The sequence below is a fragment of the Camelus dromedarius genome, chromosome 4 (assembly GCF_036321535.1).
Source record: "Camelus dromedarius isolate mCamDro1 chromosome 4, mCamDro1.pat, whole genome shotgun sequence".
NCBI lineage: Eukaryota > Metazoa > Chordata > Mammalia > Artiodactyla > Camelidae > Camelus > Camelus dromedarius.
The window spans coordinates 41,018,099-41,043,551 of NC_087439.1; the positions used below are offsets into that span (position 1 = coordinate 41,018,099).

At 36.0% G+C, this 25,453-nt stretch overlaps 1 protein-coding gene across 7 annotated transcripts in view; it reads right to left on the bottom strand.

Annotated features, from left to right (window-relative positions):
- Window positions 1–25,453, bottom strand: part of COBLL1 (cordon-bleu WH2 repeat protein like 1) — a 141,612-nt gene that overhangs the window by 59,312 nt on the left and 56,847 nt on the right. Inside the window, exon 1 of one of the 7 annotated variants that reach the window (XM_031451564.2) lies at window positions 18,506–18,522. The exons of the other annotated variants lie outside the window; for them this stretch is intronic. Within the exon in view, the coding sequence (XP_031307424.2) occupies window positions 18,506–18,507 (2 nt within the window). The 5' untranslated portion in view covers window positions 18,508–18,522. Of the gene's footprint in view, window positions 1–18,505; window positions 18,523–25,453 lie in introns of those variants that run through there. 7 annotated transcript variants of the gene reach the window in all.

Here is a 25,453-nt window from a genome sequence, read left to right on the forward strand (position 1 = left end):
CAAAACACAGAGCATAAAATACATGTATTTTAAAAATAACTCGCTCATATGATCTATTTAATAAAAACACAAATGTGTGTATATGTTTTTCACATCTAGGGAAAAAAAGCATCAAAATGTTAATTGTCAGTTTACTAGGGATGATGGAGTTAATTTTTTTTTTTGCCTTTTTTAATCAGCATATTTTGTTTGTTTTCTACAATATGCCTGCATCACTTGGCAATACAAAGAAACATGATCACAAAGAGATTAGATACTGGCCTTCATTAAATTCAACTAGTGTGTGTTCACCATAGAAAAGCAAAAGTATAGCATTTTCTCTGATCTGACAAATTATAAAAACCCTTACTGTCTCAGGATGGAGATCAGTATCTCATTCCACACCTCATAATAGCTCTTACTTTTGTACCATTCACTCTATTATTTTCCAACCAAGCGAATTCTGCCTCTCTATCCAGATAAACTCTACCTATCCTTCAAAGTCTAGCTGAAACCACCCTCCTCCCACCCCTCCATATTGAGTGTCTCCTTATGTGGCACATACAGCAGATTCCTCAAATGTAACATTTTCTTCCATTTCTCCCCCTGGGTACCAGTTTCATCTCTCTGCCTATGTTTATTACTCCCTGTAAGAAAGATGTATGCTGTGTTTCCCACTGTGCTTAGCAATGAACAATGAACTGTGATTGGTTATTTGATAAATTATGTTTGTTTCAATTAAAAATGTTATAAATAATTATTCCAATAAATAAGTTTGTCACTTACTAGGACAACCCCTTCACTAATTTATAACAAAACAGTAGTAGGCATTCTTTAAAAAGTCACATGGGCTAATTCAGTGATTTGATGGGTTGAAAAAAATGAGACATGATGAACATAAAGTAACTATAAGTAAGGATATGGACTTTTTTTAAGTATTGAAAATTAGAGCTTTTAATTATTTATTTCATAATTGGAGGTTTGTACCTCGTAATCCCCTTCACCTATTTTTGCCCACCCCCCGCTTGCTTCTGGGAGAACAAATACTCCTGCTTTATATTCAGAAGATATAAATTTTAATTTCTCCGTCTTCCCTCTCCTAGGCAAAAATATAAACCAAGCAAGATAAAAGGACTTCTTTGTAAGTAAATATGTAACATCCAGCCATTCAGTACTTTCAAAATTTAAGGTCTCACAAATCTAAGCATTTTTGTGCACTCAGCATCATGAAAAAGCAGAAACAAGTTTCCTACATTGCACATTAACTTACTAAACTAATAGGCCTCTAGTTTTTAGGACTATAAACTACATAGCTATATTATGCTTCAGAAAAAATTTATTTTACAATAGTGACAAAAATGAACTTTTGTAAGTGTTTGAATATATATGTTTATAAAATCTATATGAAGAAAAACTTTATCCAATTTCTAAATGTTTTTAATCTGCCAAAACTGACCACTCATCTATTCAACCAATATTTATCCTATAACAACAATCATGTAGCAGATTCAGTTAAACACTGGAGATGTAAAGACAGCAAGACCGGTTCTCCTACCCAAAAAGGACTGACAGATACATACAAAATTAGAATAATGTTTGATGATTGTTCCAATATAGGAACACAGATGGTATAGCTGAAGCTCATAGGAAGAGAAACTCCCTGGAATCCAGAAGTGTTTTACAGATGGGAAACATGAGTTGGGTTTGGGGGAATGAATAGAAACTCACAGGGAAAGACAAGAAATAATTGATATTTTAGGCAGAGGAAAGCAAATCGAGCCATGAAAGTGGTCCTTCTTAGGATTGAAGAGTTGGGTGAAATTCCACAGTGAAGTCAAAGGAGAAGAGAAATCAGTGAATCAATTTAAAAGCTTTCATAAATAAGAGAATTCAGTAAGGTGGCTTGGTACACGTGCCAACGTCAATAGCTATGTAAACATAAGCAAAAACCAGTCAAAGTATAATGAAAGAAAAAAACTTCTTCCACAGTAGCAACACAAATGAATTTTTTAAATTGTTACAATAAATATAACAAGAATTTTATAAAATCTATATGAAGAAAATCTTAAATGCCAAATATTCAGCTTGGATCTCTCCCTTCAACTCCAGATTTGTAAACCCAACGCCTACTTGACATCTGGACTCAGATGACTAACTGGAATCTCCAATTTAATTTAACTTCCAATTCCTCTTCCCTACTTTTCCAAACCACATTTTTTCCTCTCCAAATCTTCCCATCTCAGTAAATCATAATTCTTTCAGTTGCTTGGGCCAAAAATCTCCTCTCTCACACACATCCAATCCAATCCATTTGACAAGTCTGCCAGCTCTATATTATAAATAGACCCAGAACCCACTGACAACTTTGATTTACCAAACACCTCTGTTCAAGCTGCTGACCTGTCTTCCTCCTCCCAGCCTTGTCACTTTACACTCCGTTCTCAACACAGCAGCTGGAGTGATCCTCTTAAAATGGTAAGTCTGATCACCGAACTTCCTTTCCCACCTTCCACTGGCTTCTGACCTCACCCAAAATAAGTCTAGAGTTTTACAATCCATCCTCACTTACCTCTAGACTCTCCAGTCTCCTCTCTCCCACTTTCTCCCTGGGCTCACTGCACTCCAATCCTATGAACTCTTGTCTTTTCCTTGAACACTCTCAGAACAATCCTGACTCAGGTCCCCTCTACAGGGTCTGCTCCAGGCCTTAAGAAAACACCTCTGTTTCTCTGCTTTACTTTTGCCTGAGGGCTTATCAGCAACTGACATATTTGTTTATCACATCTCCTTCCATTAGAGTAATTGATCCCATAAGTATAGGGACTCGTCCCCACTGCCCAGTGTCACACGTTTGCTAATGTGTAGAATCTCTGGAACAATGTCTGCCACATAGCAGGCACTCATATTTAATGAATGAATGAATTTAATGAATACTTCCCACAAAAATGAGCTACTTAAGCATATAACTGGGAAGGAAAAAAGTTCTTACCACCACGCTACATATGGATTGCCTGTATTAGATTTTAGAAATGAATGTATTATGTTTTATTTTTATTTTATTTTACACTGGATTTATTAGCAAAGGATAATTGGGAACCTCAGGACTTTAGAAGAGTTTCATGGGAAAGGTCAGAAGACAAGCCCAAGTGCCGCGTGCAGGGAGGTAAAGCATCAAGAGCAACTTGCCCACGGGGGACTTGGCTTTCAGGAGGAGTGGCACCATGGAAGGTCTGACAGGCACTCCTGCTGCCACCGTCACCTTCCCGCCCCCTGCTTCCATCATCGGAGGCATCTTCCCATTTCCAAGTGTTGCTCCTCTTTGAATGCCCTCCCCATCCTCTCTGCCTTTACACATATTATCTAACCCTCAAGGTCCAGATCGAATCACAGTTCCCTAGGACATTTTCCCTGTCTACTGCAGACTGCAACAAACAGTTTTAATGTTCTATGTATGTATGACTGTCTTACTTCCTAAAGTACTTTGAGTCTATGCTGAAAACCCACCTTAAATTACTTAAGATAAGCCAACTTAAAAAAAAAAAAGGAAAGCAGAACAAAGCACAAGTTGAAATATTATTTACATAGAACTACTGGGAACAGCTTAGTGTTCCCCATTACTTTAAATAATAAAGCATTTGTCATCTTTGGTCCTGAAATTTGGAAAGCATAGTGGGTATTAGCCTAAGATCCTTCCATGATGAATTAGAAACCCAACAGTCAAAATGCAATGTGTAAGTAAGTAAACATCAAACACAAAGCAAGGAAAGAAGTGGCGTAAAACTGATGGGTAACCTTGAAATTTCAGAGCAATGAGAGCAAGTTGAAATGAGCTCTGTGGGGGAGTGAGGCAGGTACGGAGTTACACTTCAAAGAGAAGAGATATGTGACTCAGTTCTTCAAAGAAAAGAAGTATTTAGGCAGAGAGAGCCTGTAGGATCATTTATAAATTGGTTTCCAACTGTGATCTATTTACATTAAATTCAGGAATGTGTCTATCTAGTTAAAGTTTGTTTACTACATTGTGTAGTCTAGTAAAGAGAATACCAGGCAGAGGCCTGGATTGGGCCTGAATCCCAAGTACCTTTAAGACTTTGTTAACTTATTTGACCTTTTACTCACCAGCAAAATCTTTAAAATGCCTTTTACCTACCCACATCTTTACCAATACTTGAAGTTTTTTTGGTTGAGATGCTTTGAAGCAGTAACAAAATCACATATCACCCAAAGCCAAAGATATTGTGAAAGTAATCAAAGTTTTTAACAATCTAAATGCAGGAAATTCGGGTAATGAAATGTAAGAAATCAACATGCAATAACAACTACAATTTATGGATTAAGAATACTAGTTTTCATTAATATATTAAAATCACAGTGACCACCATTGAAGTGCCCCACCCCTTATAAATAGGAATGATGTTTGAGCCAGTTTTCTACTCAAGGGATTTTCACATAAGCTCTTCTTCACCAGTAGCCCAGTTTGACTCAGTTTCTGCTCCTCAGAGGCCACTACCTTCAACAGTAACAACAGCAAATTTTACACAAGGGTGGTGGAGAGAAGGTTAAACTGAAGATATTTGGGACAGAAAACATTTCTGTATCAAGGCAAAAATTCATTCATCAACCCTTAAAAATTACAAGCCACACTAAATTACTGCTTAAGTAAAGCACTGTTTCGTTCATTAAAATTGTCAACATTATACTCCACTTTCATCATGAAAATTAAGGTACATTTTCATATTATGCACTATTGTAAAAATACCCAAATTTAACTTTAACACAAAATTCAAATGGTATCCTGCTACTACTACTGATTTTTTTTTAACCACTTGATTTACAAAGCACTTCAAAATCATGTGTCCATTGTTATCACTACTCCATCCCTGTCAATATTAATATCCTTAAATTAAATGAAAAGGGATAAAACAGAAGCTCAGCAAAACAACAGAAATCTACTCAAATACCTCTTCTTAGCTTGAAAGGAAAAAGCTTTCAATTGTACATGAGGTATACTTGCATCCTTAATAAGCCACTCAAGTCCAGTGGGATCTCATCTGTTTGCTATATTTATGTCATATCCCTACAGATTCAGAGAACTACTACACAAAAATACCACTTTGATATTAAAGACAAAATATAAGAATGGAATTATAATTCTTAAGACAATAGGTTTTTAAAGTATTACATTCTAATGACTGGAAGGAAATTTAACAGCCACCCCCTCTCAGGGCAGAGGGCTCTCAAACATTAGATGCACTGTGGTCAGTGTTGAGGAAGCGGTCCTTCTGGCAATGCTTTCATGGCCCCTAATCTATCCATTTCAACAATAAAGTAGAGACCGATATCTCAAAACGATTTCTGAGAGTCTCTTTCTGGGTTTAATGAAACAAGAGAAAATTTTATTAAACAAAAATTTGCTCCAGTGGTAGGCATAACATTGTGCTACATGCCTGAAGGTATGCAAGTAAGAACAAAAGGTCCCTTTTCTGGATGAGCCTTATATCTAATCAGAATGAATATATATACAGTAGCCTTAAAAGTTAAGCAGTAATGAAAGGCAATGAGGGGAGACCCAAGGCATTATTTGACTCTCAACAGAGATTTCTCTTGTCAAGGTCACCAATCACCTATGTGCCCAAATCTAACAGACAAATTGTACATCTTGTCTGGGTCACATTTGAGTTAAGTTCCTAAATTCCAACAAGGACACATTTCACTGCTGCTCAAGCCCTCTGCTGGGGATTCTCTTCCCTTGGCTTCTTTGTGTGACAGTACAACCTGCTGTTTTCTTCCTTTCTCACTGCCACTCTTCAGTCTCAATGCCCTCATCTCCTTGCCTGATTTTTAAATGTTGGGGCACCCCAGGGCTCCTTGTCTGCTCCTTTCTCTTCTCTTTCTACAATCCTCACCCCCATGTAATCTCATGAAACTCCATGGCTTTAAACACCAACTATAAGACTTAAATTCACGTCTCCAACCTGACCTGTTTATTGAGCTCTGTCTTACATGCCCCAAAATCTCATGGTCTTCTCCATCTGAATGTCCCATAGGCATCTCACAATCAGAACTCTTGATTCTCCTCTTTACATCCAATCCCCAAACGCATCCAAACCTCCCCCAGTATTTCCCATTCCTGCAAACGGTTCCCCACTAACCATCCTGTTACCTCAAGCAAACATCCTAGGTATATTTTGATGCCTCTCTGTCCCTATCTCCTATTCCCCGTCATCAAGTCCTGTGAGATTTTAACTCTAAAGCATATCCTGACTGTGTGCTTTTCACCAGCTCCTCTGCTACCACCCTGGCAATTAAGCCGTCATCTCTTGCTTGGATTGCGCCTGACTGGTCTCTCCCACTTCTCCTCTTGTCCCTCAAGACCTGTTCTTCTCTGCAGCAGTCAAGAGGGATCTTTTAAAAATGTCAGTCAGATCACATCACATCCCTGATGCTTCACTTGTCCCTCATTGCTTTGAGAATAAAACCCGAATCCCATCCCTGGTTTGCAAAGCCCTAGATGAGCCAGCCTGGTGATTCTCAAAGTCAGATTTCACAGCAGCAGCAGCAGCACCTGGGTCCTTGTTAGAAATGCAAATTCTCAGGCCACACCCCAGGCCTAAATAATCAGAAACACCGGAAATGGAGACCTGCAATTCACCTCTGATAACTCTCCAAGTGACTCTGATGTACACTAAAGCCTAAGAGATCACTGAGCCAGCCCCCGCCAACATCTGAGCGTCCCTCTAATGACTCAGCTTCAACTCTGCATGTAATTCACACGGGCATTCTGTCCCTTCCTGAAACAGCAGGTTCCTCTGCATCTGAGGGTCATGCAGAGCTGCTCCCTCAGCCCGCATGCCTTTAACCAAAGAACTTCAAACGCCTGCTCCTTCAGCTCAGACTTCAGATCCAGTATTTCTCCTCATGCAGGTATTCTCTGACCACTCAAAAGCAGTGCCAGCACTCACCGCCACCCATCTCTTCACCCAGTGGTGCTCAAATCTGGCTACACAATGGACTCCCTTGCAGAGTCTTACAAAATGCTGAGGCCCAGGTCCCACTCCCAGAAATTTTGAGTTAACCAGCTGTGGGTTTGGCTTTTTATTTTTCAATCTCTCCAAGTGATTCTAAAGTGCAGCCAAGTTTGAGAACCACTGGTCCAGCATGACACCTGATGGACAGTAGGCATTCCATTAGAGTTAATTATTTACTTTCCTAAGAAATTTTGTAAACTCTGAAACACTGTCTGAAGGTTGCTACTTAGGTCAATCAAGTTCGTGTAAATTCAGGAAGGTCTCAGAATCCTTGACTATAACAAATCTTAAAAGTAGTCCAGAGTTTACTAATAACTTTTCTAAATTTAAATCCCCATTATATTTTTACTTTCTTTTATCTAAGAAGGAAATTCCTTATGAAAGGAAGGAAAACAAATTTCCCTTGTTACTTTTCAGAGTTATATAATTTACTTACAGAAAAATGTACAAATATAAGTGAATATATTTTTACATATGTATATACACACTCAAGGAACCTGCCCACAGACGAAGATATAGAGTAGGAAAATGTACCTATAAATTAAAAATTAAATTTCTCACATCTGTCTTATAAACGTTGCTGCAATTTCAGCTTGTCTCTGGGCTTTCCTAAGTATCTTAAGTGGGTTGTTTATTTTATTCAGAGTTAAGAAAGTCAAACATCAACAAGAGGAAAATGAGGAAAGCCTTCAGTAGAAATAAGCATATCAAAGGAGATAAAAAAATTTCATCAAAACAAATGAGCAAAGTTGACAAAACAGACTTGAAAGCAATATAAACAATGAGTCATGAGACAGTCAACAACTGGGCACCCACTGTGTGCTCAGTGCTGTAGAAAGAATCTGGGTAGATTAAAGAAATACCACATGCGGTCCTCTAATGTCAGTAGCTTAAAAATGAAATGAGTCCGTTCAAACCATTTCAAAGATGTCCTAAACAGACCCCACAAAAACTAAATTAACTGAATGTTTATCTAGTTCCAGGACCTGTGCAAATGTTTTACACAGATAATCTTTTAACAAGTGCTTGCGTTAAAAAATATTTATCTTATTGAATTCATAAACATTTATAGAGATTAGCAAATTTCTCTCAAAAACAAACTGAAACTCCAAAACCATGACCCAGCAGAGCTCAGTTGCCACCACATTCACTGTGTGCAGAGCCTTCTGCCCAGTAAGTAATAAATGGCAGTAGCAACTGCACTCGGCATCATCTACTGAAAGCTTCCTCTGAACTTTCTATTTGATGCCTTGCAGACAATGTATATGGGAAAGCCAGTGCAGTTTATGAAAATTAGTCTGAAAAGGTAAGAAATATGATTTACAATACAATTCAAACATTCAAAAATGAATAACACACATACAGGGCGAGAGAACTGCAGAACTTCTTGGGCTTCTTTTTTCTTTGGCACATAAAAATTAAGTATAAAAAGCTTTATAAAGATATATTTCCACTTTTTCAAATGAGGTTAAATATGTATTAAATTTAAGACAAAAAAAGTCATCCACAATTGTTTTACTCAGTATGCTCTCTGAAAACATGAAAGAATAAATGTAAAGAAAGACATTTTCACCCCTAAAAGGAAGTTAACATGTTCTTAGTTTGCAACCCAGATGTCCTTCAGTAGGTCAATGGACAAATAAACTATGGTACATCCAGACAATGGAATATTATTCCATTATTTCCATTTTTCCACTATAAAAGAAATAAGCTATCAAGCCATAAAAAAAAAATGGAGGAATCTTAAATGCATATTACTATGTGCAAGAAGCCATCTGAAAAGGCTGCATATTGGACAATTCCAACTATATTATGTTCTGGAAAAAGTGAAAATATGGAGACACTAAAAAGACCAGGGGTTGCCAGGAGTTGGAGGGAGGGATAGGTGGAACATGAAGGATTTTTAGAGCAGTGAAAATATCTTATATGACACTATAAAGATGAATACATATCATTATCTATTTGTCCAAACCTGAAGAATGTACAACATCGAGTGATGACTGGTGTAAACAATAGACTTTGGGTGTTTATGATTTGTCCGTGCAGGTTCATCAACTGTGACAAATGTACCACTCTGGGGGGATACTGATACTGTGGGAGGCTATGCAAACGTGGGGGGAGGGTATATATGAAATCTCTGTATCTTCTGCTCAGTTTTGCTGTGAACCTAAAATTAATTGCTCTAAAAACATTTTCTTTAAAAAAAGTTCTTAGTTGGGATGCTTTTTTCAGTTTTCAAAAGAATGCTAGGTAAGGAACTATATAAAACATTAAATGTGGATGTTATAATTATTAAAATATATGTACATATGCATATTAAATGGTGGGAATGTATATGTCAGCCAAGCAAGCATACTGGTACATTAACCAACCAAAAAATGAAAGCAAAAGTTGCTTTCAAGTCACAATCTCAATAATCTACTTTCCAAAATGTACTTTGGTAAATACTAAACAGCATTTAATCATTAGTCTCTGTAAAGTTTAAATCGATGTTGGGGAGTGGTGTGAGTTGGAGTAAACCATATTCAAAAGCATAACATTCACTGCATGTGGATAAAGAAAACTCCTTGACATAACTTTTCCAAATCAATTTTCCTAGCTACAAGTTTTGTTAAACACTGGCTAGAAAAACTACTTGGAGATAATGTCTCAGAGTTTAGAAATATTAAAATCTAAACTAATACTTTATACAAAAATTAACCTAAAGTTGATCTAAATGTAAAACAAACGTAAAATGTTTAGATCAAAACATAGGAGAAAACCCTTGGGACCAAGGCTTAGGCAAAAGGATCTCAGACATGACACCAAAGACATAATTAGTAAGATTTTTAAAAATATCAATAAACTGAACTTCAGCAAAAATTAAAACCTTTTGCTCTGTGAAAGACCCAGTTAAAAGGATTAAAAAGACAAGACACACACCGGGAGAAAATATTTGTGAGTAACACAGTTAACAAAAAGACTTATATCCAGAATATAGAGAGAACCTTCTAAACTCAATAGTAAGAAAACAAAGAATCCATTTATAAAATGGGCAAAGGTTTGAACTCTTTACCAAAGAGGATATAAGAATGGTAAATAGGCACATGAAAAAATGTTCAACAGCATTATCCATTTAGGGAAATGCAAATTAAAGCTATCATGAGATACCGCCACACACCTAAATCAAAAACTACTGATAGTATCAAGTGCAGACAAGAATGTGGAGAAACTAGATCTCTCATTTGTGGCTTATATAAGGTGAATGCAAAATGGTACAGTCACTTTGGGAAACAGTTTGTCAGTATAATATGAAGTTAAACATACACAAACTATACAACCTAGCAATCTACTCCTGGGTATTTACATGAGAGAAATGAAATTTTATGTTCACACAAACCTGTACATGAATGTTTACTGCAGCTCTCTTCATAACAAACCCAAATAGGGAACAACCCAAATGTGCTCCAAAATGAGAATGAGAAAACTGTGATGCATCTGTGCAATGGAATACTACTCAGCAATAAAAAGTAAGCCTTGATACACTCAACACCTTAGATGATCTCAAGGGGATTATGCTGAGGGAAAGAAGCCAGTCTCAAAAGGTTACATACTATATGGTTCCATTTACATGAGTCCCAAAGTGACAAACTTACAGTCTTAGAAAACAGATCACTGGCTGCCAGGGTTGGAGGCAGGGTGTAATTAGTAAGGTAACGTAAGGGATCCTTTGTGATAACGCAACAGTTCTGTATTCTGATTGTGGGAAGTCACACAAATCTACACATGTAATAAAATTCCATAGAATTATAAATCAAAACAAATTTTTAAAAGATACTGAATGCATGTAAAAGCTGCTGAAGTCTGAATAAGGTCAGTACCTCAGTTAACACTATTATACCAAATTCACTTCCCTGGTTTTGATAACGTACTACAGTTATGTAAGACATTCTTATTGGGGGAAGCTTGGGCAAAGGCAGAGGGAAACGTTCTGCACTGTTTTTGCAACTTCTTCCAAATCAAACTATTTAAAAATTTAAAAACTTACTATAAAAATATATCTTAAAGTAGTGATTCTCAAAATTAGATGGGCATTAGAATCACGTTTGGGTGATTCTAAATCACACTTGGGTGGCCCCACACTATACCTTTTTAAATAGAATCTGCATACGGGGTCCAGGTGATATATACTGGTGATCCAGTACATATAAACAGTTTGAGACCCAGTGGACCAAAACAAAGGCAAAGGTACTGGAAAGAAAAATGATGATTGCCATCAATGTATATTATTCCATTTGATGGCTAATTGCTAAAGAATCTATACAGAACCGCATTCACAGACTATCTTACTGAACCAAGAGGCTCTCATTTATACTCAGTGAAAGACATACAAATGAAAATAATTCTTAATCTATTTGAAAATCTATTTTGAAAATATCATTATTCATAACACAAATCTGATATATCAATACAGAAGTGAAAATGCTGGTATTAAAAAATAAACCTATGCTATTAAAACAGAGGCATATAGGGAAAACACATTCTCATTAAGAAACAAAGGTCACATGTTTAAATGTCTACTAAAGGTGCTTACTTGTGCTTCCATGTGAAAACAGTACTGTCAGCAAACTACACACATAAACATAAGCATTGAGGTATTTGATCTAAAAGCTTCTTTTGTTGGAAAATAAACCATTAAAAGATCAGCCTAGACATTACCCTATATACGACAAAATAAGACTTCAAACCCAAGAAGCCTGGCAAGACTTACTTCAGTTATTCCCACCTCAGAGGTCGTTCACTAAGTGACACAACTCTCAAACCCCAGACCCATGGTTTCTGCATTTATGTTGGGGGTCTCTGTGTCTAACATCTGCTAGTCCCCTTTCACCTTTTCCTCAGGGAGGAATTAAATCACAGTTTTCCACTGTCTTCTATCTGTCTTATTACCAGGGGAAATATAACAGAGAATAAATCAAGTTTTAGAACACCTTAGGCTGCTCATTTCTGGAAGAATGCTAAACTATCTTAAACAGTTGCTACAAACTCTTAAATGCTAGCTCACTTGCTCTCAGCTCCACAGAAAATTAAGTCTTTTGAATGAAAAATTAGTCATTTCCTGATTATGCTCAAATAGTTCAGCTGTTTAATATAATAATTAGCAAACATAATAATTAGCAAAATCTAGAATGTGGATAGTCTACAACTCAGTTCCTCTAACAAACTGACAATGTGGGGGAAAAGCTGGGCAGAAGGGAGGCAGGTAGGACTTACATAGAGTGAGAGATTTAAGCGACATAACTACCAAAGTAATGTGTGAAACGGAATCCAATTTGGACAAAGTGACTGTTACAGAAATTTAAATGAAAACTGGATATTAGATGAAACGCAGAAGGAACCATTCATTCTGTTGGGTACAATAATACCATGGAAGGTATGTTTAAAAATAAAAGTTATTACTTATACATACATAATAAAACACTTATGAGTAAAATGGCTATGGGTGGGATTTTTCTTTAAAAGAGAAAAAAAGAAGAAAATGCAGAGAGGGAAGGAGCTAGCTAAAGCAAGAAAGGCAAACATTTTTGAAGCTGGATGACAAGTAATAAATACTCCCTCCTTTTGTGTTTAAGAATTACTAAAGTAAAACAAAAAAAATCTTATGTTCCATGGTACAACAGAACAAAAAAAAATTGAAAACAGTAACTGAAATAAAAGAAACTACTAAGGTAATCAAAATATATATTTAGAATATATTTAGATCAAATATATACTAATCTCCTAAATGAAGGTCATTTCTGCTGCCTTTTCATGTGTAAAATGAGAAGCTTTAGCAAAAAATGTGTGAGGTTTCTTCCACCTTAATATTCGTAGTAAGTGCCTGAAGTAAGTAAAGATCATTTTTCTTTCTAGTATCTTTGCACTAACCCTAACCCATTTCAAGCCCTAGGCAATTACTGCCAATTCTCACCAGGCATATGAAAAGTTTAAAGTCATGATTTCCCAAAGTTATTTGAAGTCACTGGCATTTAAAATTACCACATATTCATGAAAGACCAATAGATACTCAAAAATTATAAGCCACACAGACTATACAAAACACAGCTTCAGACACAAATTGATTATCCAAGAAACATTTTGATTATAATTAAAACAGCTCGAGGACCACAAGATTCTGCTTTTCCATTAAACCACTCTTCTTTCAATTACAGACCAAGGGGTTAGTACAAATATTAAATATACAATCACTATAATATAATTAAACATATTTGTTTTAAGACAAGATACAAAGTAGCAATCATTGAAGAGACTAACATATCTAACAAAGGAAGGGTAGTTTGTATAATGAAAACACAAAACAACTACATTTAACTTACACTGGATTCACTACCTAAACCCAAGAAAAGATAGGATCCCTCCGTAAGTACTGCTTACACAACAGTGTGTAGTTCAAAATTGTACTTTTAAACTCACACACAAAACTGCATAAGTATTTTTAGTATTTTCTTATATATTTAAATTCATTTGGGGAAAGAAATCTGTTGAGTTTTTAAATATGTAAGTAGAATACATATTAATATTATCTTACAGAAAACAGTCTGAGAAGAGTGATTTAGGATAATGATCAAAAAGGAATGCAAATATACCAAAAACCCTTTAATATTTCTAATCAGTAGGTTACTTTAAAAAGCCATTTAAAGTGAGAAATCAAAAGTTCAAGTAAACCTTTAGCACTTTATTTTAATTTAAAATAAACAGATATATTTTAACTCATGGATCTCTGATGCAGAGTGAAATTTTTATATTTGAACTGTACTCACTGATTGGATTTTCACCTTGTCTTTCTGGCATAAGCAGCACACAAAGGCTCGCCTTCCTTTCCCCTTTTTCTTTCTTTTTTGTTTTTTAAGTGAGCTAAAGATTTCAAGACACCTGCAAGCAATTTGAATGCAAATTCCTTGATTTTATCATTTTATTTCATTCTTTAGTTCTCTCATTCACATATAATTCAACAGTACGTCTTTTTTTTGGGGGGGGGGGAGGCACAGGAGGCCTACTCACCAAAGATTCTTTCTGAAGTACTTAACTTTGCTTTTACAGAAACAACTCTCTTACTGAATTCAAATCGTATGTTTATAATATTTAGGTAAATTTCATTATTACAATAAGTAATGGTAAAAACAGGCCTTAACAGGTTAGGAAACAGTCAAAACAGATTTTTTATAAAAAAGGCATGTATGGGCAATCTAGAAAGTACCTTATAGGCTTTAGGGGTTCAATGTGCCAAGGACAGCCATTCGGCATATTTTACTGAGGGAATGGAAATTTTACTTGACTCAGTGAATGATTTCACTGAAGTTTAAAAGCTTCTACAATCTTACTAGACATAGCATTGCTAGAAAACTCTGATCCATACACTGACAAATCTTCAAGAAACTGCGGCCCAGAACTCAATTTTGTTAGTTCATCAACTTGAATACTAGCAGGCCAATCAAAAATCACATAAGCTGCCTCTTAATTTTGTAAGAAAGGTAGTAAAAAATGAAAACACTATGGATCAGATCACACGTCACAAATGATACGAATAATTCTCTCAATAGAATAATAATCTAAGCAGTATTAAGCTATAAATACGTAAGTATAACTCTCCAGAAACTATCATTTTTATCCTTCTGTAGAAACAATCCCTTTTATTCAGGGAAGAATGATCTGAAACAATCCCTTTCTTTCTGTCATGACTATTATTTTCAATCCCAAAGAAAATAACTTAATAAAAAGTATAAATAATCCATTTGAAATCTTATTTATGTCATCATAACTAAAACATCACAATGAAATTAAAAACCAAGTAATACTTACTGACAAAGAGCTAGGTATCTCTGTGAAAGAGTTTACCTTCCTATTTCCTTATTTTTAGGTACAAATGGCATACTAAGCAAAGAAATCTCAGCTTACATACTCTTTATTTTTCATCCAGCGACAGTAATGTTCATTGGCTTCTTATAAATGGTCACAATTCTGACCACTAATTAGTTCAGATTAGTGAATTCTAATTAATGAATGGAAGCTGAGACCAGCACTTTAACTCTCTGGTTTAATGCTGTGTTCTAAAGGATCTAGAATATTTTTCAGCACAAAGAAGATGCTTAATAAAATACTGTTGAATGAATGAATTCTCCAATGAATTCTTTTTTTCAGATACACACAACATATACAGAGTCAGGTCCTCAAATCTTTTCTCAATTTAAAAAAGAATTCTAATTTCTCTAATTCACTCCTATACAACAAGCATTTATTCAGCACCTACACTGGCTTTGGATAGAAAAATAAATACATCAGTTCCTGTACTGGAAAAATAGTTTATTATTATACAATTTTGCTCAATTATGCATAGAAAGCCCCAGATGTTACCTTGTTCTCCCTTTCTCTTTCGGTGTCTTCGGTTTGATCGGTCAGTGAGCACTGGTAGAGCACACGTAACAACGGACACTGCATGCTATTACACTACGATGTGGGGGAAGCTATGCAGGTATCACAGCTCATTCTTACAACAACCTTGTGAGTTGCTGTAATCTCTATTTTACAGCATAAGGAACACATCCCCAAGAGGAGAATTAACTTGTCCTCAGTCACAGTAAATTGCAGATCTAGGTTTGAAACCCAGGGAAGTTCATTTCCAAGCCCATCTCCTTTCCCCCATGGCATTCTATTGCTGAATCTCCAACTGTGGGCATCCAGCGCTGGTGAAATAGCAATAGGAGATCTGGAGTGACAGATCCAAAAACAAACAAACAAACAAACAAAAAAACAAAACAAAACAAAACAAAAAATACCCCCCAACATTGTGTGAACCTATTCAATAAATACAATGTATTATTATTTTCTCTGGAACAACATCTAAAAGAAGCACTGACTCACCAGAAGAAAACCGTGAGGCATGTGTGTGCTAAAGACTAATTCACTCATCAGAACCATGCCTTCGTGCTCTATAACAAGCAAAGGAAATCACCCACATTCTAAAAAGTAAATTTTGTGTCATCTGCCTGGTTTAAGCAACCTAAAATACCATTCATTCCTGGCCCTCTCAACTACCATGTATTTCATTTCCACAGAAAGGTAGCTAATCTAGTGTAGAAATACTGTAAAATCTATTGCAATTCTTCCTCCCAAGAAACAACAGAAGGAAATTACAAAGAAATACACAGTAGTCTCATTTATACAAACTTTCCCTAAGGAAATAGGTGGAACTAGAAACAAAGCCATACATAACATGCCAAGTACTGATGGTCAATGCAGCACAAAGTCTTAGCAAAGATTTTGTTCAAAAATAGCCCTTAGAATATCAAAGCCATTAAAACAACTTTTTTTTTAAGCACAAGAAGTCTAGTATAATAGGTGTGTTCCTGTTATTACAAAAGCCAAGATAAAGAACTGAAATAATAATGACACATTCACTTTTTGATCCTAAAATAAAAACCAATTGGATATATTTACTGCAATGATCTCCCAAAAACATCATTACATTCTCTTTTGTCCCCCCAAATTTCTTAAGCACCATTCTCATGTTATTCTTACTTTATTTTCTTAACCTCTTTCTACCATTTTTCTTAAGAAAAAAAATGTAAAAAGTAAAAACTAGAAAAGATAAAAATGTTATAGTTTATCTCAAAAGCAAAACTAATCCTTTAACTATTTCTCTTTGATGGATTATTGCTTATTTTCATGAACTAGGTGAGATATCTTCCAATACATCTGCACTTCAAGAAAAGACAGCTACCTTTGATCAACTGTTTTTCCAATTCATTATGAAAATTGGAAAGTCATCTTCATGTGATTCCACAAAAATAATTCTCCAAAAAAACCCCACCTCAATCAAATGTAACTAGCCATCAATTTAAACTCTTTCCAATATTTGTTTATTTAGACAACAGTTAATTACATTGTTTTCCAAAGAGTTTCTCTTTGGGGGGAAAAAATGAGCTTGGGTACACTTGTACCCAAGTGAAAACTATTAACAAGTTACCCCAACAAATAGACTCATCAGTGGAGTATCCATATTTCTTGAGAGTTCAATGACACAATTGACAATAGATTGAAGTTTAAAAAAGGAGGGAGTGTGATAGGGTCAATAACAGGGACAGCATTGTGGGCAGGCTGAAAACAGTAGGATTTAGAAAAAACATGTTTCCAGTTTTATGTCTCCATATGTATAGCTTATGGATAATCACTGCAATCTTTGTATGAATAACTATCCTCTTTCCTTTGACAAGGTTATTGAGTGATAGGAAGACATCCACACACTCCATTTAAAGTCATATCTCCAAGACTGCAGAAAATACTCAAATTTAATTCTAAAGATTAACACATAATTATTTCAAATATGAAAATGGAATATAATTATACTCTTACTGTTGAATGTATAATGGGTTTGTGTTAAATAATTCTGTTACTCACCTTAGTTTTTCCCTTATTCCACCTGGTTCAGTAATTTGTTTTCTAAAGAACATATGCTTAGTGGAAGTAAACAAGACACCCCAGAAGTATATTCTCTTCTTCCTTATTAATGGCATCATTAAATCTGCCTATTTATAGTCTCAAGTATCTGACCTCATGGCCTACATGGATAAATGGATTTGTTTAGTTTTTAATCCTCAGTGTGTGCTTAGCAGCAGTTAATCAGAGGGAGATAATAACTTGATATATCTTTTTGATCTTTAAAATAAAAAATGGTGATATTACATTTTCTGTTGTTTTGACTTAAATGAACTTTAAGTATGATAAAGTTTCTTTGTGAGTGAAATTTGAAAAATATAAATCTCATGTATTTATTTCTTTAGGAAGACTAAATTTGAATTATGCAAGTCAGATTTCTACAAGGTATTTAGAAACTTAGCCCTTGTTAATTTAATGTAACTACTCTGATTTTATTTAACAAATTATTTTCTGGATTTAAGACATATTTTATAATAGCAAGTTGATTTATAATTTAAACACATAAAATATTTCCTAGGCACAAATAATTATTACTTTTCCTCTACTCTAATTTTTTAAAAATCTTACCACTTCTAAGAAGATTTCTTTAAAAACTAAACAGCTATGTTACAGGAAATAATTTTATGCACTCTTGGTGGAACTGTAAATTGGCACAGCCACTATGGAAAACGGTATGGATGTGTCTCAAAAAATTAAATATAGCACTACCATATGATATAGCAATCCCACTTCTGGGTATATATCCAAAGGAAACAAAAAGAGGATATCAGATATCTGCACTCACATGTTCATTTCAACATTATTCACAAGAGCTAAGATATGGAAACAATCTAAGTGTCCATCAATGGATGAACAGTGAAAAAAGATGTTGTATATTACACACACACACACACACAATGGAATGCTATTCAGCTATGAGAAAGAGAAATCCTGCCATTTGTGATTACACAGATGGACCCTGAGGGTATTGTGCTAAGTGAAATAAATCAATCAGAGGAAAACAAATACTGTATGATATCACTTACATGTGGAATCTAAAACAGCTGAACTCAGAGAATCAGAGTTACCAGGTTCCTGGGAGCTAAAAACTAGAGAAAATGGGAGATGTTGGTCAGAGAGTACAAACTTACAGTTATAAGATGAGTAAGTTCTGGAGAGCTAATGTATAGCACGGTGATTATAGTTAATAATACTGTATTATATACTTGAAAGGTGCTAAGAGAGATCTTAAATGTTCTCATCATAAAAAAAGAAATGGTAACTTAGTGCTATGGCAGCAACCATTTTGTAATATATAAGTGTATAAAGTCAACACACTGAACACCTAAAACTTATGCAATATTATGTCAATTATGTCTCATTTATATTGATATAATGTCAATTACATCTCAATAAAGCTGGAAAAAAATATTTTCCACCACAAGACAACGTTAGCTCACATTTTTCTTCATTTTATTATTTCTTTTAAGCCACTAAACCTCCAGATATTCCACCTCAAAATTTGAGCATATACAAAAAGACTCATTTTCATATTTCATCTATGATTACATAATATTAGGTATCTATTTAAGGGATGAGGTTAGTGTGGTCTTTAAAAAAAAACAGTGAAGTTCTGGGATACACATTTTTTAAAAAGAAGTACGTTACTCTAAGCAAAGTGATGAGTCAGGCTGTGACACATTTAATGTGTCAAGGAAAATAAACAATATACTCTCCAAATCAAAAAACCATAAATTCTTCAGCTTTTTCTATAAAAATTTTGATTAAATGAGTTCTCACACATGTTTAAAAGTGTTTAAGAGTAACAGTAGTTCAAAGTAAAACATGAGACCATTTTGAAAAGCAGACGATTAGAAAATATGAAATGCTTTAAAACCTTTTACAAGTCATATATACTTGCGATCCTTTCAGGAAGTCTCATGAAATAGTCCCGTTCCTTTCGCTCTTTACACTTGGAGAACGCTAAACCGTCTGTGCTGTTCTGCTGCTAACACTACTGTTTATCATGCGTGGAAGTGCCAGGCACTCCTTACCTCTGGCAAATGTGTAAAAGAAGGAATTCACTGGTCTTACAAAATCATTCCGGGAATGATCATGTAACATTTTCACAGGACCTTTTTCTGAAGAGAATGTGTTTTACACTGTCATTTTAAAAAAATAACTTACCAAGCAATTTAAAACCTGGAGAATTCAATGTTTCTGTCTCCTTTATGAAGTTAAAATGCTTGCCAATTCTCAACCTATACAATTTTTAAAAATTTTGAAGCAATATCTCACCAGATAACTTAATCATCAGATATTAGCGTTAAGAAACATGCCTATATATAAAATTAGATTTAAAAAAGCAATGAATATATATATAAGCATGTATATGCACGACTGGGACATTGTACTGTACACCAGAAATTGACACACTGTAACTGACTATACTTCAATTTAAAAAGAAAAAGAAAAAAGAAACACGCCTATATGATATTAAAGAAAAATCTTAAATTATTTGTAGGTAGTTTGAAGAAAGCTGGGTATGTGAAAATCAGATTCAGAGAAAAGATCAGGTATTTAATTTTGTAAAGAGGCAAAGGAACCAGGTAAACTCCCTGCGGATGCTCCAACTGGTTCAAGACAAGCATCATTTTATGGAAACCCCACTACAGCTAGTGGAGGCTGATGCTTGAGTTACATGGCTTCACCCCACTAGTCCGAACGATATGAGCCCCGATATGAATGAACTAGAGTCTGAAAGGCTAGATTTTACAGTCAGTCCTTTTATAAATCAATGTTCACCTCTGCAACAATTCTAGAAATGCTCACAATCAAGTATGGATTATTCAAATAAAAACAACAGAAACCCTGATCCAAAATTGCATGTCCCATTATTTTCACTAATAGAAGCAATATTTATTCTTCCACGTGCGCAATATTAAATCTGATGCAGCTTTAGCCTAAAATAAAATGAAAACTTCCCCTAGGATGTCCTTTCCGGTTTTGATGGAAGAGACTCAACGATCTCTTATAGAGCTCTGGATATTTTTCACCTACATCCCTCTCCACAACCAAACCTCTTTGAAAGGGTATATGTAGTTTCCATCTCTATTTCCTTACCTTGTATCTACTCATAAGTCCACACCCATCTGGCTGCCACCCATTAGCCCCAAGAAGATAAGGCTGTCCAGGATTTTTATTATCACCAATGACCCTCATGTTCTCTGTTCTTATCTCACTTGACTTCTTAGCAGTATTCTAAACAGCTGATACTGTCAATCCTGAAATCTTTGCCTGGAAGCAGATTCCCACTGTCATACATTCCAATTTTGCCAAGAGAGTCCCAGTTTGCCTCTGCTGTCCCAGCTTTAGTATTTAAAACCTAAATCCTACTCCACTTTATTTCACTCTCAAAAATGTCCCTGCTTGCACAATCACATGGTCATCCTACCTGGGTATTAATGCCAATTTTTTTTACGTCTCCTCTTGACTGTCTAAACTTGACAATGCCAAAACATGAAACTTTCATCTCTGCTCTTTCCAAACTCAATAAACAGCCCCACTAAAGCCAAAAACCAAAGACTTAAACTTAAGTCTCTCTTCCCTTACTACCCGTATTCAGTTCAAAATAGACGCTGAATCCCTACACTTAATCTCCACTACAGCCATCCCAGGTCAACCCACCATCCCCTCCCACCTGCACCACCATTACAGTTTCCTGCCATCTGCACTCATGCTGCAATCCAATCTCCTCCAAAAACTTCCAGGATGATCATTTTAAAACGTAAACTCCATCAATTCATTCCCCGTTTTAAATCCTCCAAAGGTTTCCTCTGGCTCTAAGAATGAATCCCAAAAGCCTCATCCCAGTGAATGAATCCCAGCAAGCCTGGCCTCTCTGGCTCTCGCAGTGCCTGCAGGAGCCCCTGGGCTCCGGCAACCCCGGCTTCCTGCTAGGGCTGCCTTCTATGAGCCCTCCCAGGCTCCCTGGCTCTGCCTTTGCTCTTCTCGCCTAGGATGCTCTTCCCCTTGAACTTTCCTCATCACTGAGATCTCAGCTTCTTGTCAAGACTTTCAGGGATGTTGTCTACGGTAGCAAACCAGTTAAAATAGGGCTATCACCTCGCTCCATTTTAACTCTCTTTATAGCACATATCACTGCCATTCTTCTTTCATTTATTTTGTCAGTCTGACTGTCCTCCCCAGCCAGCTCCCCTCAGAATCTAAATTCTGACAAGAGATATCTTGTCAGTCTAGTCTTTTCACTTGCAGGACACCTCCCAGCCTCCCACAGACAGTCAGGCCCAGGCAGGCTGTCTCCTCAGAGCAGAGGGGTCCCTGGTGAGCACCGCTACCAACAAGGCCCCCAGCTCCTGCAACAGACTGCACAGACGAGGGTCCCTCCACCAGCCACTGGCCCAGGAGTTCAGTCTGGGAGGTAAGAAGAAGCATGTAGAGGGTAGAGCTCCACCAGCTTAGATGCAAAATTAAAAGCAGGTAAGAGATGTACAAGCGGGAAATGTGGGTCAGGCCTCCACCTGTGGAACGAATTCCTCCTGCAGGTAGGCCTGAAAGGAGGCCTCTTGAGAACAAAGCTTGCCTCCAGCACTTTTGTAAAACCATGATACGATTACTTTTACTCCTTTTGTAGCTTAGATACATAATTACAGCATCACTCCCCTGTCTTACAATAAGCAAAGTGCTACTTTTGCTCAATGTGGTGCAGTCCAGTAAGACAGAGCTGACACCTGGTCTGAGTCCCAGCTTAGCCATTAAGTGGCTGTGTGATCCAGGGCAAGTCACTTATCTTCACTCTGCCTTAGATCCTCATCTGCACAAGGGGGCGATAGAAATGTGCACTCAGGGGGTTACTGTGAAAATTTAGTACGTTAATAGAGGTTCACTCCTCAGCACAGTGCCTGCAGCACTGACATAGCTAATACTTACTGAGTGTTCTAATGCCCCAAAAAGAACAGCAGCAGACCTTCACGGTAAACAATTTAGAAAGTGAAGTTGATTCTACTCAATACCCCCTTTTAAAAAAAGGTATATCAGTAAAAAAAAAAAAATTTATTTTCTAAGTGAAGTAAGCCAGAAAGAGAAAGAAAAATACCATATGAGATCACTCATATGTGGAATCTAAAAAAAAAAAAAAAAAAAAGAACATAAATAATGAAACAGAAACAGACTCATAGACATAGAATACAAATTTGTGGTTGCCAAGGGGACGGGGGGTGAGAAGGGACAGACTGGGATTTCAAAATGTAGAATAGATAAACAAGATTATACTGTATAGCACAGGAAATATATACAAGATTTTGTGGTAGCTCACAGTGAAAAAAACGTGACAATGAATATATGTTCATGTATAATTGAAAAATTGTACTCTACACTGGAGTTTGATACAACATTGTAAAATGACTATAACTCTTTGACACAACATTGTAAAATGACTATAACTCGATAAAAAATGTTTTAAAAAAGACTAACTCAATAAAAATGTAAAAAAATTAAATAAAATATTAAATTTTTTTTAGTTTAGTCAATTTAAACTTAAAGATGCACACAAGCACTACACACACACACACACTTTTTTTTTTTTTAAGGATTCTGAGTGAGTCTCATGGAAAATTTTTGAGATTTTTCATACGGGTTTTTCCTACACCAAGTTTTTAGTGTGGTTTCCTCTTGAAAAACAATTAATCATTAAACATTAGTTAAAGAGTTAAATACTATTTTCCTTAACTCCCAGGACACTGGGTTATGAGCGCCACAAAGACAGAGACACCATCACCACAAAGTATGGACAGAAGCTGCACGATTCATATTGATTTAACAACCACTGCACTTCTGTGTATTTTCAGCTTCGTGCCTTATTTAGAAACCAAATACTGTTTGCCCTGGGCGGTGCTGCCGGTGTCTCTGCCCGGCCAAGTGGAAGTCCAAAGGCAGGGCAGGCAAAGACACAGTGGAGATGCTATGTTTTCATGAAGACATGCTGCCCCTTTGTGAGGTCTCCGGGCAAGGGGTAAATATAATCCCCAGTCAACAATTTGCTCTTCCACTTGGTCAAACTCTAGAACAGACACCCTTTAAAAGTATCTTGCCTGTGATGCTCGTATTTTCCCCTGGGTGTTTCTTTCATCTTGAAGAGAATATTAAATACACACACACATCCTACCAGAATTTCACCAGCAGTGAGTAATTTCCCCTGTAATTTAATTACTGTATTTTAGGATTGTAAAAGTTAGGTTGTATTTTAATTGTAAAAGTAATTTCCACTACTCTAAAATTGAAAACATGAAAATAAGATTCAACACCTTGAATCACCATGAATAACAGAGAAAACAGCCATTTATCTTCTTTGCATTAAGTTATTAGACCTTTTTTTCCTTTTAACCAAAAAGTCTTTTTTTGGGGTGGAGGGTAGCTCAAATCCATATGACAAAAACATTACAAAAATGAATCCAAAGAAAAACAGTATGCGAACACTTACGGAGAAGGGTTGGAACAGTTTTGTGAAAGTGAAATTCTTCCTCAGGAGTTGTAGAAGTGTGGGGTTAACATTTCAATTTTTAGATAAAAGCAGGCTTTGGCATCCCCCGGTCCCCAGCAGCAGCTCACACACACAGCACACTTACAGCAGCGCATGCTCTCGGGAGAGAGCCTCTCAGGCCCTCTTCCGTTCTCCCTGCCAACAGCCCACCAACAGGCCCTCTGCTTATCTGCAAGACACTCAGGGATAAGGACTGTGCAGAGAGGCGGTCACTCACTGACATAGTACAATGAGGGGCAGGATGGGAACCTAAGTGGCCTGACTCCAGACCTGCACGCTTATCCGCTAAACTTAAAGTCAAATCTAATTCTTAAATGTGCTCCAAATTAAATCTTCCAACCCGATTTTGTTTCAAAGGGCTTAGCTGTGAAACAGCTTATCTATAAGCACTGTACTCAAAACGCTAAAAAAAAAAAAAAAAAAAAAAAAAAAAGCATAGGGGAACTAGGCGCACAGAGAAAACCAGTAAAATAGACCTACTTTCAACCAGTATCGAGAGCATAACAAGGTATTCAAACATCATCACTGCTTTTTAAGGAAGATGTGCAAATGCTTTCCTAAATAAGTTGATGACATTATTCATTATCAACGTACATAATTTTTAAACCTGAACAAAGCCACATATTTTATAATGATATTTTTTCTTTAGCCTCAGAGAAGACTATCCAGTAGAAAAAAGGGAATTTTTATTCTTGTAATTTAGGACATGTTTCATTTAGATGATACTTTTAATTCCTCGGTTACTCTGCATGGCCTTTTACTTTCATGCTTTACAATTTCAGAATTCCACAGGTTACAGAAGTGTGAATAATCTTCACGGCTAGCATGGTTATAGTACTTAATTCTCAGTGTTATAAAAGCTAAAAGAAATGCCTGATCTACTTATTTCCAATTTCATGAGTTTTTTTTTTTACTCCATTAATAAAATTACTAATGTTTTAATATTAAAGAAAATTTCTAAAGTACAGCTGCACATCCCTAAGGAAACTCTGTGTTGCTGAATGTTTTTTTTCCTTTAAAAATACTCACATGATCAGAAAATGAGTCTAACACACTGAATAGAAAAGTATTATTATACCACTATAAAAACTGAGCAATAAAGACCAAACTTAAGTACTTCCACTATTCTGCAAACTATGACATCAAAGTATATACATTAAAAACCAAACGGAAAACAGGTTAGTGGTTGCCAGGAGCTGGGGGAGGGAAGATGTGGAGTGATTGCTTGACGGTTACAGGTTTCCTCTTGGGATGATGGAATGTTCTGGAACTGGATAGTTGTGGTTGCATAACATGACACATGTATTAAATGCTACAATGCTGTGCATGTTAAAATGGTTAAAACAGTAAATTTTATGTTATGTGTATTTTATCACAATTAAAAAAAAAGCCATATATTTCAAGACTGCTATTAACATAACAAGTAGATGTCTGA